Below are 22,688 nucleotides of genomic sequence, written 5' to 3' on the forward strand. Positions count from 1 at the left end.
TGCAACATTTGGCGCCCAAACCGACCCAAGATGTTAACATTGGCAGATTGATCGTACCATGCCATAGAGCAACAATGCTCACACTGTTGTTGTAAACTTCATTCTCGTAACCTGCATATTATTTGATTGTAGTTTTACATCATACTCAGTAATATTTCACTTATTGTATGGTGACTAACATTATAATGGGAGGAAACCAGGCACTGCCCTGGGGGAAACACATGACCATTCTCAGGTTGTTGGCAGACATTCCAACGTACCTCCAGAGACAAAGCCAGCATAATCTGGATTTGATCTCACAGCGATTGGTGAGAGGTTCTAGGGTCACTGTGCCACACTAGCACGCTAACCAATAAAATAATGTGAATAAATGGTTATTTTCATGTCGGCCTTGCAATATGTCCAGGGTCTGTCGTATTGGCCTGAGGTGAGCTGTACAGGCAATGCGACAAACCTTGGACCTACAACAAGCCCAATATGAAAACAACCCTTCAAAAACATAATAGTCCAGTATCTGGACCCTTGTTACTCCCACCTCTTCTGACAATATGTACCTGCTGTTGCTTGGACAAGACCTTTATTTTATTTCCACTTATACGATGGCGGCCAGCACTGTGGTGAGAGGAAACCCATGATCATTTGCAGGTTGTTGTCAGACCTTCCCACGTACATCCGGAGAGGAAGCCAGCAGGAGCTGGACTTGAACTCACAGTAACCGAAACCCTTCATACCCCATGCACATCAAAACTTTATCTGTGTATACCTGAACTTTTAAACTTTGCAGGTACATGCACTACATGTACCTTTATCTGCTATGAATGAAAGTACGAAAACCTAATTTAAATCCAATTTATTCTATAATACATTTTACATGAACATTTACATACTGAGACAAAATCATTAGAAACAATTCTTTGTACAAATCTGACTTTACAGACTGAGTTCAATCTGCCACTGCAGAAGCAAGTTTTCATTAGTCCAACTAAACAGTCATCATGAAGAACCATTATTATTTTATAGTGACAAAAGCTGATAACCCGAATTCATAAATATTTACAGGACATCTGGATGAGTCAAAATAACGTACTCTACACAAGTCTTCACATGTCTAAATCTACATTAACAGGATACTGTTATAATGAGTCCGGTTTGTCATTAAAATCAATGCTGACATTTCCTTTAATGACTTTTGCAGTCTATGAAATGACAGTATGATTTACGGCGTGCAAAGGATTTATTAAACCTTTCATTATTATAATAGGCCACAAAATAAAAATACTACACTGAAAATGTTTTACTAAATCGATCATCAAACTTAAATCTGTAATGGCACAGATATGCATACATAAGGATTCAACAAACAATACCAGACTGCAAGCAAGATGTGTAGCTAAGGACACCACCATAAGTACATATGTGTGTTATATTGTTACTTTGCAATAGCATATTGTGAATACGATGAGAAACCTGTACATGTGTTAGTGCGTTATCTGAAATGGACATCAACAGTATCTACAATGCACGCTTTCCATATTACATTGCAACAACAAAATGACGTCACATTATAAATGGACTTCATAACCCACTGGAATTCACAATTTCATAATTTTTCCAATGTGGAAAATTGTGTAATACATCGCCCCATTCTTGTGCGAAAGGGACGTCACTCTGAGGTGGTAATGCAATGGCAAAGGTCACATGCTTAATATGGAATTACAATTCAGTAAATGGGTAATGAAGGAAAATCAAGCATATTTACACACAGAAAGGAGATGACCTCTGTACAAGAAAAATCGAAGTTATCTCCCTTTGTCCAGCAAAGAGAAGGCCAGAAGTCGTAGAGGTCATCTAGTGCAAACAATTCGCAGAACATTGCAAATCATGCCCAGAATTTCATGACTATTTATTACCTGATATTCTTTTTGTAAACATTTGGATATTTTAACACATGCACATATTGCTGACTGTCACCGTGTGCACCTGCAAACACGCTGAAAACATACAAGTAAATGGGTGAGAATAAATACATACTGGTATTTAAATTTAAAGATAACATTGGTACTAACACTCAAACTGACACACCCCATGACTAACTGCTTCCCTGAAAGTGATGGCTTCTTGGGACACTTGCATTCCATGGATATGTACAAGTAAACAACAAAACTTATACAAACTCAACATACCACACTACTTTTCATAAGGTACCTGTGTATGACTAAGAATATTTATACACATAAGAAGCATACAATAATCCCAGCTATTTGGCGGTCTCCTTACAGCGCATGCGCCATTCTCTACATTCACTTTACATCACTGCCACCACTAGCAAACTCAGTACACAAATCTTGAACAATGTCACTGCGACACGTTGATAAGGCCGGAAGTGATGTCAAAAAATACAAGTACTTATTTTCAGCCTGTCTCTATACTTGAAACACATACATTCTCTTTATCTAGAGTATGCACAACAGGATTCCAATGGATACCTACAACAATTTTATCGATGAATATTGGTTACAGAGTGAGTGAGTGCTTGGGGTTTAAGATAGTACTTAACAATTTTTCAGTCATATGACGATGAAGGAGTCCTTAGGGTGCATGTACGTGTAATGTGAATCCTTGTTACAGGATGGATTTCCTCCGCTCTTTTATCTAGTGCTGCTTCACTGAGACGCCTTACCGAAGGCAAGTTAGTCGCCCCGCCCGAGCCATTATACTGATACAGGCCAACCAGTCGTTGCACTATCCCCTTAATGCTGAATGCCAAGCAAGGAAGCTACAAATTCCCCTTCTAAAATCTTAGGTCTTAACCCTGGATCTACCGCTCACTACCGCGAAGTGGGCGCTCTACCAACTGTGCTTTTGGGGCCAGTCATACTAGTTACAGATCAACGGCAACCTTTCAAACTTTTCTGGCTGTGGCGGTGATGAAAAGCGCAATAGAGCTGCACACCTGCTGCAAGGAGTGTGGCCATTTGGCTGATTTGCTCTTCACTCAAGCTTAAATCACGCATTGTTGCAAATTAAAACCATGATATGAACACTGGCACATCTCATAATCACTGGGGACAAATGCCGACAGGGCATCGATGGATGTTAAAACTATGAAATGATGAAGGTACATGGCCTGCCAAACCATTCTCGCATCCACTGACATCATCATAATGGAGATCAACACTAGACAATGACGCCCACTGGCACAAGCCTATCATTCTCTATACCACACTTCACATTCACCCCCACTTGTAAACAAAAAAGTGCACACATGTACTGGCAAATTCCATACATCAAACTATACATCAGTTTCTTGTCTCACCACCTCATGTACATATGTTAGTCACTATAACTATGTATTCTCTACTATCTATCTTGTCTACAGCCTCCCTCCATTTTACTGACATAAGTAGAACATTAGGTGTTGCTTATTCATCAACATAAAAATCGGTTTCTAGTCACGAGGTCAACACAATGACATACAAGACACCCCAAAATTATTCTCAGGGTTTTCACCTAAGGGAGATAGCCCTGGAGACCTCAAAAAGACTGAAGTGAGATATTTCAAATAATGCAACAAGGCTGTAAATCATTACATCATTTTTATCTCACTAGGAAAATTTGGCAACAACCCTGTCACATCGGCCTTGGTAGAAAGACCTGGTTAACAATGATCAAATAAGAAAAGGACCGAGGTTGTTGGGCTCCTGTGCTTTGGTTTGCAACAGTGAATGGCAGCAGTGAGATTATATGGATACATCTGTTAGAATGGAAAGACATATTCAGTTCCCATAAATAAAGCAAGCAAAATCACTTCAGCTATTTACCAGAATACTGAATGTACAAATTATAACATAAATGGTCTTTCCTTCACTGGTGCCATTCTCTCCATATGACATGTCCCCACGAACAAATAAGTTACAGTCCTAAGAATGATTTACTGGTTGTGAATGTGAGTCTAAGAGCTAGATTGGTCATTGCCATAAATTGTTGGAGAGAGTGGATGAGCCTCCACCCCAGTTGGTCATCCCTGAGCCTGAGCTGTTCTGAGCGGTCATGCCCATCCCTGGTGACGGGGTCCCTAGCTTCATCGAGGACATCTGCTGCTGCATCTGTGATAAGAAAACAGTAGATTTTCCCTGGTCACCAGAATCATCATCTATATACAGATAATGTATTTACTTACACATGTATTATATGTGATTGATGGTGTACTACACGTGTTTAAGTGCCCAGAGTAGTACAACTGACCTTTGCCAGGTGCCTGACAGGTTTCTAACATAAAGCTTCGGCCGAAACAAAGAGATCCACATGAAGATTTACACAGGCAGCCTCATTGGTTGATAGGCTGTTCCATTAACAACTCTAGTTTAACTAAGCAACTCTCACAAAACTTTGTAAATCAGTTTTTCAAAAATTTTCACATAATGTCTAATGTGGTGGAGTGTTGAATGTTCCCTGCTAAATAATGGCACATAACCATCAACTTTAAATATCATAATATACTTATTTTAAATGTAAGGTTTGTACATTGACAAATGACACCATAAGTTGCTGTGTATAAGCTGTCAGGAAAGACTGGCTTTATAGGCCAGGGTAGGTCTATACTCCAGCTGGGCCAGCTGGCATGCCAATAGCACCCGCTGTGTGAACTTCATGGGAGACTTTTGTGATTGACTCGCTTACTTTCAGTTTGCCTCAATTAGGGAGTGTCTGTAATTATGGAGAAGGTATGGCAATCCCCTCATGGTCCTAAAACCTAGAGAGTGTCTTTTTCAAGAAAGATACCAGAAATATGACTTTTTTTGGAGGAAGAGGTACTACGGATATGTAATTTTCAGTGACTTGATGAGTATTTTCAGCTGACCAGTCTCTTACTGTTTTTTTCGCCTAATCAGTGTTTTTCCTTGTACTGAAGAACACAGGTATTTTATCTAAACTAAAACAATAGACAGATTTAGGTCTGAATAAAACTTGACACAGACTTGTTGAAATTATTGCGCCCCAATAGGTGATGTTAAATTGTTACGTAACATAGTACACATTACATACAAGGCCACAGGCGACTAAATGACAACAAAAAAAAAAACATGACAAATGGTAAGGTAAATATACACACGTAGCATGCCACAATGGTCAGGGAAGTATCGTGGGATAAATCGCAGCCTTGACAATCCGCCGAATAAACTGAGTGTAGTAGATGTGTATATACACGCAAGGTCAACACAATACCAGCCTTGTTGAAACATTGCCAACTCTAGCACATAAATCATCCCTACAAGACCAGTAATGTACCAGCTCACAAAGCATTCACAGCAATTCACCCACTCATTCCCTCGTGTTAACTAGTGGGAAGGGGAGACTCGAGGATGAGCTACACACAAAGGTTCAAATCTCAGTGAGACACATGGTTTTCTGCTGGAACCTTGCATGTTTGTGTACTGCAAAGCTTTTTTATGAGCACACATACACCCATAATTGTGATGTAATGAGGAAAAGAACAAAAAGAGTTCATAGCTATGGACTGCTCTGTTTATGGCAGGAAGGAGTTTTACTAGTGGTAAATCATTTTGTTTTAATATAGCCCAATACAAACTATGTACGAGCTAGCCTTACATGCGAGTAGGCATTTTCCAACTGGCCTCACCTGTTGGTACTGCTGCATCTGAGGTTGCCCATACATGGCCATGTTGTTTACAGGCCCCATATTACCACCCACCATTCCCATGGCCCCTGGGTTTGTCTGATGCATCATCATCTGGCCACCTCCCATTCCATACATGTTGGCTGGCTGAAACGTACAGATACAATCAGTGGTAGCTTATTCTTCCATGGAATTCCTCATCAACTTCATGGCAAGTACACGAACATACAGTAGAGTACCAAAACACTATACAAACAGTAGAGTACCAAAACACTATACATACAGTAGAGTACCAAAACACTATATATACAGTACACTGGTGATACTAATATCAAATATATACAATGAAACACTTTAAAAACGCATATCTGACAAACAACCTGCGGAACTGAAAAAGGTTTTTATTATAAAAGAAAAACCTTTTTATCTGTGGACCAACCACATAAGAATATTTCACTGACCAGAATATGTCTTTGCCACTAACAAATGTTATATTTGTCCCAATTTTTTTGGTGCACCTGAATTACATTAACTTTCACCAACTGTTATGTTATGCGTTTTCAAGGTGTGTCTGTTTAAATGTACATCAGATGCGGATTGGAAAATCGTACAGACAACCTTTGATACATTAACTATGGAAAGCACATGTACTTGTAAACTATTAAGACGAATACACTCTATCTGTGAACTCTGAAACACATGCATCTGCACATTAGAGACAATGTGCCGCAAGATATGGAGTAAATTTCTACATTTCAGGTGCTTGTGTTGTAGAACAGATTGATAAAAGTGGCCCAGATCTGTGCTGGCTGTGTGTCTACATATACGTATACTAGGATGAGGGTTGGGGTTTCCCTAACCCTGCAGATGCCCATGCTCCAGCAAATCAAAACCTTATGTACTGAAAGTGTGACACCAAGTGCTTATGTGAGTAACTACATGTAGGTGATAATAGGTACTTTCAAATTCACAAAATCATATAAAGACTCTAGGCCAAAGGACAAAACAAAAACAGATGCTAAAATGCACCTTGCCGATGAAATCAAATCACAGGCAAACATTTACCAACACCAGAGCAGCAAACAACCTATATGAACATACACAGCAAAGCAGGAAAGGTGGGAAGATCCATTAACTGGCACTTTTTTACATACACATTTCAGTATTGCATTCAATGACCAATGATCCAGACAGACTAAGACTCATCTTATTAGCTTCATCCAGACATACAATCTGCAGATCGATGCTTTGGTACTAGAGCAAAACTTGCTTGTTGTTCATTAGGCAAAAACCAATTTTAATTGTTGCTTTACAGGCAGAATAAATAATTTTTCATCGTCAGAAGAGGGTATAAATATAAAAACTGGAAAATAATCTAATTTATGGAAAATGTTGATTATCCCGGGTATTTTTTCCTGTTGTGAAGACAACAGGATTTACATGATTTGAAAGCCTAGAAAAACAGGAAAATCATAAAAAATGGAGACTGGACAAAACAAAAAGGAGTAGTTTTAGTTTTACTCCATTTTGGGGATTTTTGAAGTCAACTCGCCCATAACACACAAAATGAAAATGAGTGATGCATTATAATACTGATGAAATTTCGCCACTGTGCTCTTTTGTACAATGTGTGGAGAATTGTACAAGTACAGCCGATTTTACAGAACGTGCCTCAATAGAAAAAATATGAATTGTGGAACACCATGCAGCAGAACCAAATCTGATTCAGGGAGGTAGATAAAAACAAAAAACAAAGACAAAAGGCAAAGAAAAATCAAACTCCACGTCCCCCTCAAAGTTGCTGAATTGAACACCTGACTCTTATACTACACCTGTTCATAGGGGAAATAGTCATAGTATTGGCCTGCCATTGGCTGATACATATAGAGCTGATCAGGGGAAAGCTGTATTCAGACAACAGAACCAGAATAATTACAACTCCTGAGCCGAACAAAATTTCAACAAAACGCTCAAATTCTCACTTGTTTTGCAAGACCAGGTTATAAAAGTAATACATGCCATGTTTATAGTTTTTCTTTTTTACTGAACATTTTGCTCATTATTATGTACTTTTGTACGGGGCAAAGAGACAGCGTTAGTCTATATGTCATTGAATAGTCAAAACACTTGATTAATATGTATGTACATTAACAGTGAGGACGAATGAGATTTACAGTTCATGACCTGTGAAGCATTTAAATGTTAGAAGCACTACTGCAGTTATTTTGTTACATTGAAAACTAAGGTTTAAACAAAAATCAAACTTCAGGATTAATATACTCTAAAGTTTGTTTTTTTTCGTAGGGCTTCTAGTAGTCTAGAATGAAATAAAATTAAATAAAAAAAAAAAAACATCACAGGACATAATAATGTTTATTTCGGGTTATTGACTTGCCGATTACATGTACTACTTCTGCGTACCTGTGCTCCCATCATGCCTGGCTGTCCCATCATCCCCGTTTGCTGTCCCATCATGCCTTGCTGATGCCCCATCATCCCAGCTTGCTGTCCCATCATACCAGGTTGCTGTCCCATCATCCCCGGCTGTTGTCCCATCAATCCCTGCTGATGTCCCATCATGCCTGCTTGCTGTCCCATGCCCATCATTGGCATACCACCATACATGCCCATTTGCTGCTGACCTCCTTGTTGTGGCATGTAAACTCCACCTTTAACAAACCAGAATTGACATTTACATGCTACAGGCAATCTGGTAGTGTTGCTTTTACTATATATGTTCCCTATAGGCTTGAGCTTTCAGAATAATAGCTTCATGTACATGTATGCTAAATTCCAAATTAGAAGAAAAACAATATGGAACAAACCACTGCCATGCAAGGATAAACGGGTCTGTTGAAAGCCTTCATGTAAGACTTTACCAATTCTTTCTTCTGTCTTTTTTTTTTCTGTACGGCAAAAGACCTAAAAATTGTGTGATCTAGACAGGGGTAAAGGTCATTGAGGCAACTACATGTATATCAAAACATAAATCAAGTGCTATTGCTATGGGCTTGACAAAACATCCTGAAAAGTGATTTTGATGGACTGAAAGGCTAAAATTTTATTCCGACAAATCAAACTAAATGTTTCTATATACAAATTAGCTATGAGCAGTGAAGAGATGAGCATCAGCACACCCATTTACCTGGTACACCAAATTGTTGCTGATTACTGCCTGAACCGTACAGAGCTAAGATGGACTCTTTTGTGGATTTGCTCTGGTTCTCGTTCATCAGCGATTCTTCTCCAGTGGTACCATTGGTAGACTGGTCAGGTGTGGTTTGGCCCTGTGGAGTTCCGGATTGCTGCTGGGTAGGGGTTGTGGTAGTAGCTGCTGTGGGCTGCGCAGGTGGAGCCCCACCAAGGAGATCACCCAACAGGTCAGCATTAGAGGAGTTTGGGGTAGGTGTATCTACAACAGAGGGAACATACTGACATATTGGCACAAAACAGAAGGTACACAGTGACATATTGGCACACATGTACAAGCTGGGGAACAAAGTGACATTTTGGCATGGAACAGAGGGAACAAAGTCACATATTCACACAGAGCAGAGGGAACAAAGTCACATATTCACATAGAGCAGAGGGAACAGAGTCACATACAGCAGAGGGAACAAAGTCATATTCATATACAACAGAGGGAACAGAGTGAAGAGGTAAAAATATTCACTTATTTTTCAAGAAATCAAAACAAAACCAATGATCACAAATTTAGTCTACGTCATCAAAATGAGAACTTTGTATCATGCAAATGATCATAATTTCAGGCGCATACGTGATATGCCCCCACAAGACTATGCCACACACTAAAATTGAACGAAGTATACATGAAGAATTGGTCCCTGAAATTTGATAAATAATCAACTGCTTTTCCATTGAAACATGTACTTACTTGGTCATCATGCTTGTTATACAGAGAATAGAGATTAACAATAGTGAAAGTCTCGAGTTTCACAGCACTGTACCTAGTCCCAAGAGATCCATTGCGGCACCACTCTCTTTGGTTTGGGTGGGTGCCGCCAGCTCCTGTTTAGGGGGCTTTGGGGCATCTGGAGAGCGTTTCAATTCACCATTTGTAGCACTGGAGGATGGTTTAGGTTTGGGAGTCTGTCAACAAGAACATATAAATGCATTTAGTTTTAAATTTGAATGCAAACAATATAATACTTTAAAAAAACAGTACAATGTTCCCTTTGAGTTCCACATAAGATACAACACATCATTATGCCAGTACACTGAAACTGTGCCCCTACAACCATGTACATTCCAGAGAAGACCTAACTGAAATGTCACCCAAGAAAACATCCCCTTTACCTGACCAATCATTAACAATCATGGGATGTTCCAGTAGTAAATAGTTACAAATGGGTTTAATACATTGTCATGAAAAGGGTGGTGGGGCATTCAGTGTTGGGGATTCACTGTAGTGATATGACTGAGCCGTAATTTATGACGACAAGCAATCATTAAGTGAGTAGCCAAATACTAAGTCTATGTCAGGGTGAGTCAACTGAAGCGCATGCCTGACAGTAGATATGACACCCACCCAGTCACATTGTACTGATACAGGGTCAACCAGTGTTGTTTCTTTGCTATAACCACTCAGTGCAGAGCACCAAGTGAGGCAGCAACAAGATTAATTTTTTGAAATCTCTGGAATGATTGGGGATATAGAGAACAAAGGGAAGGCAACAAAGAATACACAGAATTCATCTAAAGACCATTAATAAATTCTAAATACAAAGTGGCTGACAGTTTATTGAAACATTAAAGACCATTCCTTAACTATATTTCTTAATAATTATGATATTGTCCTTATCCTGATGAATATCAAATATCTATTTCAACTATTAACAAAGTCTCAAGCTTACCGAATTGAGCTGAATCATACCAGCTTTAGGCCTGGTTCGTTTCTTTTCCTTGGAATCATCCTCTAGAAACTGAAGACATACACACATGCAAATGTTGTCAATAAATGGAAGAAATAATAACACAGCCACACACATAACCTGCTTCTATCAACTGGGTTCCCTTAGATTTGTTCAACTAAATATTTTTAATGTACATAACATTCATGAAGAAAAAGCAGCTTTTCACATTCATAGGATTTCCCACTGCCCACAATAAAGGTATGCTATCGTATATGCAACTAACAACACGTATACATGTACACATAGACTTCTGGCCGTTAATTAAATATAGACGCAGGCATCCATTACTGGCTGTTATTACATGAAAAATTAGGTTCTTTCCTCTTGTTCAAGTTTTCACCACGCACCAAGAAACAATGAAATAAAGCATTCAAGTATGCACACCGTCGCAAACAGTCTTGCATAGGGCTTGTCTGCAAAACTCAGATAAGACTTGTTTCACCATCTCTAATTCAAAAAATGGTTTGTATGTAGATAGCGACATCTGACATACTACTTGGCAATATTTTGATGAACATTTGCTTAACACAAACTCATAAATCACAATTTTGAGTCCATATATAAAAAAACCTACATGGGCTGTTTATACTCTTATTTATACTAACTAAATATCTAATTTCATATAAATGTACATGTACAAATATCTCTATCCAGCAAACCTAACTGACACGGATAGATGTTAAACGTATCAACATATCCAACCATACAACACTGTACAAATACTACACTGTAGTATGAACAATGGCTGGAGAATTAAGGAGGATGTAGTCTGCCTGACACTCTGCTCATACATTTATCTAATTATTTACTTGATTGGTGTTTCACTCCATACTCAAGAATATTTTACTTATACCACGGCAGCCCGTATTACGGTAGGTGGAAACCGAGCAGAGCTCGGGGGAAACCCAAGACCATCCGCAGGTTGCCTCTGCTCATACAAAGCAGTGAATGGACACTATGATGTAGATGTAAAATTCACAACTGTTACAAATATACAGTAGATGTGTGACATATACATGTATAATTTCCATTTGATAAATTTATACATGTACTGGATCACGGGGCTGCAGAACACCATTAAAAAATTCTTTGTTGAGGTAACAGAAATGCCTCAGAAGAAATATGGTTGGTCGACAGGGAAATGATTGCTTTTTTTTTTTTAAACAAACAAGAAGAAATTCACAATGCTAGAAAAAGCAAAAGAGAAATTTCAATCCCAACAACAGACACATTTTCATTGATGGTCCAAAGCCATGCCACCACTGTTTATAATGCTGTGCTCTTTTCAAATAACTACTAACTTGGTAACTCAAATTTTATTACAAGACATTCTCCTAATTACTTACATGTATGTTCTCTACAAGTAAATGTCAAATCATGAAACGTACACATGCGCCAAGAGAGGATAAGTCACTTATCTACACTGATGATATATATAGACATGTAGATGGGACTGACAGACAGAACATGATGACATGCTTGATGTATATGCATGTACTTGTATTATCTAAACTCCACTCATTTTCCACAGAGAAAAGACATTTAATTCACTTCAAGACTTGCACCACATTTGCTCATCAACATTTTTGGTCTTGACCCATTTTTCACAGAGAAAAGACATTTTATTCATTTCAACACTTCCATCACATTTACTCATGAGCATTTTTGGTCAGGGCCAATTTTTCACAGACATAAGACATTCCATTCATTTCAACACATGCATCACATTCACTGATAAGTATATTTGACGAAGACGTAACCATGTGAAAACATGTACACTGTGCAGGTAGATGATCAGTGTAATACTGTCTGTAATCTTAATGCCAAGGACATCATACATGTGGGTTATTGGTGTATGAAACTAACATGCACATTATCTGACAGTTTTGTAACTCTACAGAGGACAATGAGCCCTTCCCATCATGCCCACCACCAACTTCAAGAACACATCAACATACATCACCGGTCACCCATGAGGAGAATTTACAATTCTGGGACAAAACACCAGGCGGAAGTACATGTATGCTTACCAAATTCTCTAACTGCAAATGGTAACAACGGAACAATGTTAGAAAACAGCTGACTGTACTTTTTTGCATGTTAGAAGAGTACAATATGGGCATTTTGTATTTGAGACTGCAGACATCTGGGCATTTGCCGTTATACTCCCACCCACATCCTTACCCACGCACGCACAATGTCAAAATAACATGGGAGGTAATACAAAACTCTGATTCACAGCCTCACAAGTCCAAAACTGATTCCTATATACTGTGCACACTGTTCTGTTGTCTTACATACTATAATTTCTGGTTATTATCAGCCGCACTTCTATGAATATCATCTCATGCTGTTCGTTTCCCTATACCTTCCCAAGTTATTTTTCACCTCGTCCTCTGCTTGCCGCAGCCTTATTTGAGTGAAGTGCCCCGAAGCGCCAGATGTCCGCAGTCTTGAACACTGGCAAAATAAATCTGCTTCAGCTCCTAACTTATTACAGGACTACACTAACATGCTGCAGTACACATGCAAATAACCGACTTACTTAAAGTTTGCTATATTGATTCCAAGGGAAATCTCAAAGTTTAATATTCCCACGAAGATCAAAATGATGTAATCCAAGTACATGTATTACCAATAGCCAAATAATTTTTTTACATGAACATTTTTGTACATTAGCTCAAATAATGATCATTATCACAGATTTTGGGGAAAAAAAGGGGGTGTGTAAGGTTGTTGTGAAAAGGTGCCAAATCAGCAGCCATGTGCATGAGATCAAATTTCTAATGCACAAAGCAAAACCGTCCCTTAAAACACTGCATGAACAGGACTTATATTCCACAGTGTACCTTTTAAAATCTTCATCTGACTGGTGTTTATAGCTGTTCTTAAAAAATACTTTTATGTCTTCTGTGCTCTTTTCCTTGTTAACATGTCAAAGAACTTAGTAAGTTTTGATATAACTTCAGTATTACTTTATTTTTATCTGTTGTGAATTTGTGTACCTAAACATACTTTTATCATATGTTTCAGAATAAATCCTCAATTTAGACAATTGTGAGCTAAAGGAAATACTACAGCACATCTAGAATCCATTGTAAAAACAAAACACATTCCAGCATGCAAATATTGAATTGAATTTCACAATTACACGTGGTATTACAGATGAACTGCAGAACAACACTGAACACGTCAGTAGCAACATACTGATGGAGATACATGTACATGTAATATCACGATCAACTATTCTGACAAAGCCACACAACCATGTACATTAGTGATATCACTTGACATCCTGATGAAGATGCATGTACATGTTATATCATGATCAGCTATCCTCTGACAACTCCACACAAACATGTACATGTACATGTAGTGATATCAGAAGCCATCCTGATGGAGGTACATATTACATACTGAACATGTACATGCAAACACACACCTGGCTTGTGAATAAGGATGGAGGCGTCCATGTGTTCAAGAACAAGGTTACAGAACTTGCCTTGTACTTAACCCAAAGTCCAACGTGTATGAGATCTTGCTTAAGTCATTAAAGTGCGTTGAGTGTTTCTCAGCTGAGCACAAAAGGAGGGCTTGAGCACGATTTCAGACACATTTCAGCTTTGGTGATAATTTATTTTAGTTCTAAGACACACTAATACCTATTTTTTTTTTTTTTTTAATTTTTACAAAAGTCAGAAATGGCTTTGTGGAATCGGCCTTTCAGAAAAACAAATTCCGACATGTTTCAAAATTTGAAACACAATTTCAGAGTTTATTTATGGACCCTGGAAACTAAAATTTTCACCACATCATCAATGTTATCTTGAGACTAATTTCAACTTCCATTACCGAAAAGTAAACACTGTGATGACACTAAGTTTTGATGTAAATCCAGACTTTTCTGGAATGCTGATTCCACAAAGCCATTTCTGACTTAAGTCTTTGTGAGACAATTGCTGAGCATTGTGAAGAGGTTATAAATGTTTGACAGACATGTAAGTCAAAAATAGCTGTTTAAAACGTCTGTTTCAATTAGTCCAAGGTAGTGCATGTGTTTTTCCACTAACCACAGAGTAATTTATTACTTTGCTTGAAAGTTGTGATTTGAATGTCACTTCTCCATGTACAAGCTTCAAACTTCATACTCTAAAACAGTGATGAATTTTTAAACCACCACCACGACTTCGCTAAATCATTTTGCATATTAACATAAATAGTTGTTAAATACACACGTCCAAGCTATAATGTTTAATACATTCAGGAACTTTGCTTGTGCTACAGAAAACATATTTTTTCCTGCAGACGTTGAGAATGAGTTTGTTGCATGAAAAATTGAATTTGATATTGAGGGAAGCCTAACAACCATCCCCACCAGATGACAAGGATGTGCTAATCATGCTCAGCTGCTATCGTGACATCTGATTAAATATACACACGCATACGCACCAGAAACCATGACCAACTGCAGCACACTGTAACCGATTATGACTTCAGAAGTTCTTACCTCTCTGGGAACTTTTGGGGTAGGAGGTATCCATTCTCTGGCTATATACTTCTTCTGCTCATACTTTGCTCTAATAAAAGATTCGAGAGGTCTGCAATATTTGCTAAGGAAGATCAGAATACAGACGGAAACCAATTAACAGCGGACTTTCAAAAATCTGTCACCAGCCTCATGCAATTTTGCATCTCAGAGCTCAACAATTTAAACATTTTCTTCATTCCAATGCTGGCCACAAGAGGTGGATGATCACTGGCTCTCACTTTATTCTTGCCCTAAGCCAAAGTTAATCTACATGTATGGATCTCATTTGTACATGTATGTAAATGTAACTGTAAGCCACTGTATTTACTCTCCTACTTGTCATCTGAAATGGCAAGACGGAGAGTGGAAAACTGTTGTTGGCTAATTCCTCATCACTTTGTCTGGGTTCAACCAATCAGATTGTTGTGGGGCTCCAAAATAAGTAACAAATAAGGCCAACTATTAGGGTCGATTTTGTGTAATGCTTCAGACACTTTTTGTCACATAACCTACTTTAGGTTGTTGGCTAAATGACACTTGACCGACTGACATTAGATAGTGACTGAAGTTTGTGAAACTCCCCCTTGACATGTATCAACTAAATGACAATTAAATCACAAACATTCTGTAAACATCAACCATGGCTGAGTTTGCCCGTCAACACCATATGAACCATTTGGTGGCAAAATAGGAAAACTTTAAGTCTTGAAGAAAAGGATACGAATCTGTCTGAGGTCTTCTGAAATTGTCTGGAATGTTTGCTTCATACACTGCTCTGGCGCGACTATTTCCAATCTCCATCATCATCTATAACAACAATACACAGAAGTCTACATAGTGTCAGGTTGTAGTTTTGAAGCGACGTCATAGCTCCTCTGAGCGAATCATTCAACTTTGGTCATGTGAGGAAACTACTGGAGGTATAAACAAAAGTGAATTTACCCTAGACCTTGATAAAGATTTTACTGCAAACAATGATAATTACAGCTTTCGGGTCAGACACTCTGACCTTCAAGCAGATTTGTCTTAGTGCTCTGTAAATAGTACACTAAAATCTTTAGAAATCTGCAAAAATTAATGTTCCATCCACATACATGTAGGCAAATGCTATTTTTTCACCTCCTGCTGCTTGTCAAGATCCAAGGTGCTCAAAAATATGAAAACCAAAAGTCAAAACCAAAAGCAATGTAATCAACCAACCCAACCAATGTAGTTTTGTCTCCTAAATTGCCCTTTCACAAATGGAAAGGTTGAGGAATTAGGTGTATGGTTTTGGTTGGATACGACAGTACTACATGTAGCTTTTCAAGCTTACACTGATCTGTTCTGGTGTCCAGGTATCAAGGTTAACAGACTTCACTTTACTGATATGAACGCCAAGATTTCTGTGGATACCAGCACATCTTATGCACAGGAAGATACCCAGGTTCCATGATGCCCAGCGGGGTCCTATAACAAAAACGTTTACGTTAAATCATTACATCAAAGAAATCAAAAAATGGTGTAAATATGTAAAATTACTGGACCCAAAACATACAGTTTTAACTAGGTTACAAGGTTTAAGGTCTACATGTATGTATACGTGTAATTTAGCTAATGGCCTTTTGAGATGGGGACAGACCTAGTTTTACTGAGCTACATTTGTCTCACTGAAAAGATGACCATTCTGCCATTTCAAAGTATTACAACAAAAATAAGTATCAGGAATGGAAAAAACATCAACTGAAATTTGGCCAGATGGGTCATCTTTTTTCATGTCTTTTCTTACTCCATCAGCCCCCAAAGTTGCAAGACACATGCACAATGGCAATTCATAATACCAATCCGGCAAACCATTCTTCATACATCTAACATTTGGTTTCTTCATGCCACACATGAAGTTTTGGCAGTTACGACAATGTCTTGAATGGTTTTACTATAGTCATAGGACGCTAATCAAGCTTTCATGCAAAATGCAAGGAAACCAAACAGCTCCTGAACGAAACATTACATGCACATTACACCAGGTAATATCAGTTACATGGTTGCTCAGTGATAAGATACGAAAATATATGGTGTCAGTAACTCTCATACTGGGCAAGGCATCAGTTGAGTACATTAAAAAACAAGCTATGCCAGCTACGAAATATGTCTTCCAATGACATGACATCAAAGTGTGTGCTAAAAATCCAGACACTAAACTTTGTATAAGAATGTGCTGCATGAATCGCAACTGCTGCTCATTGCAGACACAGGCAAGGAAAATACCTGCATCCTGACAGACAATATACATGTAGCTTCTTTAATACAGCCATGGTAGGTGCACAATTTTTTGACCAGTTTACTTGTTAACATGTAGGTGTATTCAATGAGTTCAAATCCAGCTCATGCTGGCTTCCTGTCAATGGTCATGGATTTCACCTGAGGTCTGCCCGGTTTCCTCCCCACCATAATACTGGCTGCTGTCATAATAAACGTGAATGGTTATTGAGTACGACACAAAGCGCTAATCAAATAAATACACAAATAAATCAATGATGTCAGACTGCACTGTGTGTGCACATCTGTCTTCAATTCTAGTCGGCAGCCATCCACACTTCCCTTCAGCCTGCGTAGTAGTCCAGAATGCATTCATTGTGACATTCTAAGTCATAAAGAGTGCCCTTCCAAAGTATCAGTATTTTTCATAAGCAAATGGAGCAATTACATGTAGGATTGTACTTAACAAGACATATGACGTGGAGTCCTCATTGACAGATGTGTGTTTTACGATGACGAGGAGTCATTAGATGTGTGTACATATACCGTATCTTCTTGTCATGCTCGTGGCAGGACGAGTCCATGCTGCCAAAGTACCGACGTCACTGAAGTATCAGACCGAAGACACCAGACATGACACTCCACTAAGTCACATTATACTAACAGAGGGCCAACAAGTCCTATTCCCTAGCTCTAAGATATGACTTTATGGCAACTGCTAATGGAGTTGTTGGGCCAACAGACCCGGTGAGATATAGGCAATATAGCACCCCACACATTTTTCATTAGATTAGTCATGCCTGCGCCCGGTGTCTGTCTCCAGCGCATTTCACTGGATGGTGCGGTGTCCTTTTCTGCAGTATAGACTAGGGTATACACAAAAGAAATGCGCAGTCTATATCATGACCATTAGATGCGAGGTGATTCCAACTCAAACATTCATCAATAGCCTTTCTGTGTGCTATTGTGGATCAAAAAGGGCCACGGCTACTTTTTCGGGGATAAAACTACAAAAGAAATCCACAATCTGTGTGTGTGTGTGTGTGTGTGTGTGTGTGTGTGTGTGTGTGTGTGTGTAAGGGGGGGCTATATCACGACTAATACATGGAAGCTGATTAAGTCTTAACGATGTGTAAGCATTCTGGAAGAGACTTCTTTTTGGGGCAATTGTGGATTGAAAAAGTGGCATGGTACATTTTTTCGAGGGGGAGGGTATGTACAAAAGAAATGCGCAGTTTGTGTGTGTGTGGGGGGGGGGGGGGGCAAAAGGGATTTGGGGGTGCGGGGGCTATTGCGAATCGAAAAAGAAGCATGGTTACCTTTTCAGGGGTAAAAACAAAAGAAATGCGCAGTCTGTGGGGGGCTTTATTACAGCTAATATACAGGTGATTCCCTCTCAATAACGCGCAAACCTTCATCAAAATGGACATTTGGGGGCAACTGTGGATCGAAAAGGGGGCATTAAATTGGATGGGGGGAAAGTGTATATACAAAAGAAATGCCCAATCTGGGGGGGGGGGGGGAATATCACTACTAATATATAGGTGATTCCATTTCACCCACGTGCAAACATTCTTGAAAGGGGTTGGGGGAGGGGGTGGATTGGAAAGGGGGCGTGGTTGATTTCTCAGGGAGAACATACAAAAGAAATGCTCAATCTGCGTGGGGCTATATCACGACTAATATATACCAGGTGATTCCGTCACAATGACATGCACACATTCTTCAAAAGGGTTCTTTTGAGACGGGGGGGGGGGGGGGGGGGTATTGTGGATCAAAAAGGGGGCATGGTTACTTATTCGAGGGCATATACAAAAGAAATGCGCAATCTGTGTTGGGCTATATCACAACTATTATATAGTAAGTGATTCCGTCTCGATGACATGCCCAGATATTTGCTCTTACATGTACAGCAAGTTAACGGGAAATGCCTCAAGTTTTTCACCAACATCCTGACTGACGGCAAGAGCTGTCTGCAAATACAGTGTACAAACAGAGATTTTTAATTTGTGCCCACGAGTGCTTTTCAGAGTTAATTCTTTGTATGGAAAGAAGACACACGCTAATACTAGCTAAAGATATTTTGACGCACAATGAACATTTCTTATGCTCTGGTACTTGAGCTTCGTGGTATGCTACACCACGTAAACGCATTGGTTTCGATACCGCAATTGTTATACATTAAATCTATATAAAACAACTCCAGCCAGGCTCTCCCATTTCGTTAGACCACACTCAGAAGGGGAGATGCAGAAATCTCTAAATGGTTGGCACCTCTTAAATGGTTGGCATCTCCAAAATGATTGTGATTTCTATTGTACAAAAAATGGAACGAACATGAGGCATGTAGGCCTACTTACATCTACTGTGCTTATGATGGAGTTTTGCTTTCCCTATTCAGCCACTTCAGTCCAGTCACAATGAGCACTGTACGTGTAGTACCGATGGCCATATCTGCCTTCATCGAACATTCTATGCAGATATTGGAAATGATGCAGGTCAGGTGTTAACTGCAGAAGTTGTATCCACTCCAGAAAAACAGCTGGATCTGCGTAGTTAATGTATACGAACACAGCTATGTGAAATCGCTGTTAATTTTTCAGCCCTTTCATCCAGAATAGCCTTCTGACATGTCAGATAGCAGGTTGTATAAGTGCTAAGTAGGCCCTTCTACGCAAACCCTACTGTTTTTGTGTGTATGGGTATATACCTGTATATCCGCATGCGTTATACCTGAGGCTAACTTTGTGTTTGCAACAAAAGACTGTTTATGCAATTTTGTACTTGTGTTTGTCGCCCAATGCAATAACCTGATTCCGCACAAGCCTTTCTGGTATATCAATATGCCACCAGCCCACACCATGACAGCATTTATTGACTGGCATGTATTGTGAGTTAGCAACGGAGTACTATTTCGCAAGTAATGCTAGTTCAACGTTATATTAGTCGTGTTATAGCACCTCTAAGCGGGTTTTAATCCACATACATTGTATCTCGAGTAGATTTGGGGTGCTATTTCAAGACTAATATATAACAGTGTAAATGCTCATTTTTCCTTGGGCCAGAGGGAAGGTGTGTGAAGTCTTCGCCATACACACAAGTTGGCCATTCATGTGCGCACACGGGTTTCCTCCTGTTCCTTAGGACACCATACAATATACAATACCAGGCAGAAGTAGTTGATAAAAAACAATGGTGGGGTCCTATAACACGATATTGCCAAGATTTGTATTCAGTTCAGCAAGTACCGTAACATCTCACCTTTTAGCTGTGTTAGTTTGCAAGAACACCCCAACCCTGTCTCGTTCACATCTGCGTGAACTCACCTGACTCATGAAATGCCGACTAGGCTAATTTACCTGCCTCAACGTTTGATATGTTTGATCACTGAACTGAAATATCAGTACATTCCACAAAGCACTTAGAACCCTTGTTTTACTGATTTTGAATATTTTTTTACAACAATACTACAGTTCCCTCTATTCGTAAAACTGTTCCATTTTACAAATGCTGTCACATTCAACATTTAAAGTGAAACCCCATGCTGTCCATTTGACAGGACACATACACGATTTAGATGACAAGCTCACCCTTTGCGTCGCAATCCACACAATATTTGTTGTCTTCGTCTTTGAGTAAAGCTGAAAGAATAGCCTGGGCTTTCTCCTGTGCGGCCTTAAACCGTTCCTTCTCTGCTCTTGTTGACATGTTTGTCTTAAAAGTTGGTATTAAAAACGTCTAAACGTGAAAGCACAATTTCTTGCTTAGTTGTCTTACGAGTCACCGTGCCGCACAACACCAATTATCACTTGACGCGTAGGAACAAATTCTAAACTTCCGCTTCTATAATTCTTTTAGCTAAGAAACTAAAAAATTAATTCGATTGATTTTGGTCATATACTGGCAAAGTTCATGTGAAAGCCGTAGGCTGCATCAAATATTTTTGACTAAACTAAGCAGAATTCTTCACAGAATTTGGAACTACATGGCAAGCGTTCGTACTTCCGACTACTTCTCAAATCCATCCGCAGGTAAATGAAAAGGGGAATTAACTCTGTAGTTCATTGATTCCGGATCCTCCCCTTCAATCAGGATACTGTCACATGACGTGACATGCTGTGCAGTCACACAGTATTATGATATGTTTGTATTGTGGGTGTGATTTAATGAGGCTACAGCGGGGACTTTTGTCAAAAAATCGATCAGCGCAAACCCAAGCGAATTAGTGCTATTCTTTTAGAATAGTCCAATACAAATTTCAGAGCCTGGAGCGGTGTTAGGCCTATACCGTTCAAGTCATTTGAACCCGTAATGCCAGTCGCATTATTTAATAGGCCTATAACTTTTATAAACTTTACAATCATATCAGATTTGAACCTGATATTTACTAAAAGGCAATCATCTGAGCTAATGGCAAATACAGTTGGAAATTAGGTCATATTATATAGAGATATATATACATCGAATATGGATTTTTTTTTCAGTGCTGCCAAAATTCTGAGATATCTAGCCTCACGAGGATCGAATGTGTTATCAAAAATGTCTAAAATTATTTAATTCTTAAGAAGTCATTTTCAAGGCTTTGAAAATACTTTTTTTTTTTTTGACACTTTGAAATTGATTTTAGGCCGGCTTATGAAAGTCTTGAAAATGACGTTTAAAAGCTTTAAAACTGATCTCCACCTATTTTGCAACCTTTTTCAAACATCTGAAAAAGTTCGTAAGGCAGTATATAGAAATATGGATAGGTGTAAATAGTCTGAGCAAAACCATACTATGCGGACTATATGGCCTATAAGCCGAGGCCTACAAGTGCGTAAATGTTTAGCCCTATAGGTAATATATTGGCGCATATGTGCATATGTAAATGTGTTTATTAGGCCTGGCTCAGTTGTAAATGTTGGGGCAGGTATTAGTAGTGTTGAAAGTAGAATATTACATTTGTTTACCAGCCTTTTGTGAAAGTAAAGATATGAGGATGTTGTTCATTAGATGGTCTAACCATGTGAGAAGAAAGAAACTCAATATTCCTGCCAGAATTACATATATATTGGTTAAAATGGGCAGACCAGGTGTCCCAAATTTAAGAAGGGTAGCTTGTACCAACGAGACACGTATCGTTTAATTCAGTTTAATTGTCCTGGGTGACTTAAAACTTCGCTCATAAAAGTGCATATTTACAGGCAAATAAATATCGCCAAATATTATTTTCGGTGCTGATCCTTAAAATTTTCCTCTACAATATCGCCCCATGTTCCAAGCAAACCTCAATACACCTTTCTAATCTTAACAGAAGTCTCAAAATCAGAAAAAATGGACAAGTTCGACATGGATGAAATGTATGGTGATT

The 22,688-nt window shown here is 38.9% G+C and overlaps 1 protein-coding gene across 2 annotated transcripts; it reads right to left on the bottom strand.

Moving 5' to 3' along the window:
• Positions 1–835: 835 nt before the first annotated feature.
• LOC135470519 (stromal membrane-associated protein 1-like) lies at positions 836–21,103 on the bottom strand. Of its 2 annotated transcripts, XM_064749511.1 has the most exons (11): positions 20,929–21,103; positions 16,416–16,549; positions 15,822–15,907; positions 15,080–15,170; positions 10,513–10,581; positions 9,607–9,748; positions 8,784–9,050; positions 8,060–8,307; positions 7,471–7,542; positions 5,642–5,785; positions 836–4,106 (listed from the first exon to the last, which is right to left on the bottom strand). In XM_064749511.1, the coding sequence occupies exons 1-11, from the start codon at positions 21,044–21,046 to the stop codon at positions 3,969–3,971; spliced, it is 1,509 nt and encodes a 502-aa protein (XP_064605581.1). In that variant the 5' UTR covers positions 21,047–21,103; the 3' UTR covers positions 836–3,968. The 2 variants fall into 2 exon arrangements, with proteins under 2 accessions (XP_064605581.1, XP_064605582.1); XM_064749512.1 differs by lacking the exon at positions 7,471–7,542.
• Positions 21,104–22,688: the final 1,585 nt, after the last annotated feature.

Source organism: Liolophura sinensis, chromosome 7 (genome assembly GCF_032854445.1).
Source record: "Liolophura sinensis isolate JHLJ2023 chromosome 7, CUHK_Ljap_v2, whole genome shotgun sequence".
Taxonomy (NCBI): domain Eukaryota; kingdom Metazoa; phylum Mollusca; class Polyplacophora; order Chitonida; family Chitonidae; genus Liolophura; species Liolophura sinensis.

Excerpts from the sequence above, each read along its gene's own strand:
- LOC135470519 (XM_064749511.1), bottom strand. The coding sequence starts at position 21,046 with ATGTCAACAAGAGCAGAGAAGGAACGGTTTAAGGCCGCACAGGAGAAA. Across the intron at positions 16,550-20,928 it reads TGTGGATTGCGACGCAAAGG|GACCCCGCTGGGCATCATGG; the intron begins GTGAGCTTGTCA and ends TTTTTGTTATAG. Across the intron at positions 9,749-10,512 it reads GTATGATTCAGCTCAATTCG|ACTCCCAAACCTAAACCATC; the intron begins GTAAGCTTGAGA and ends TCTTGTTGACAG.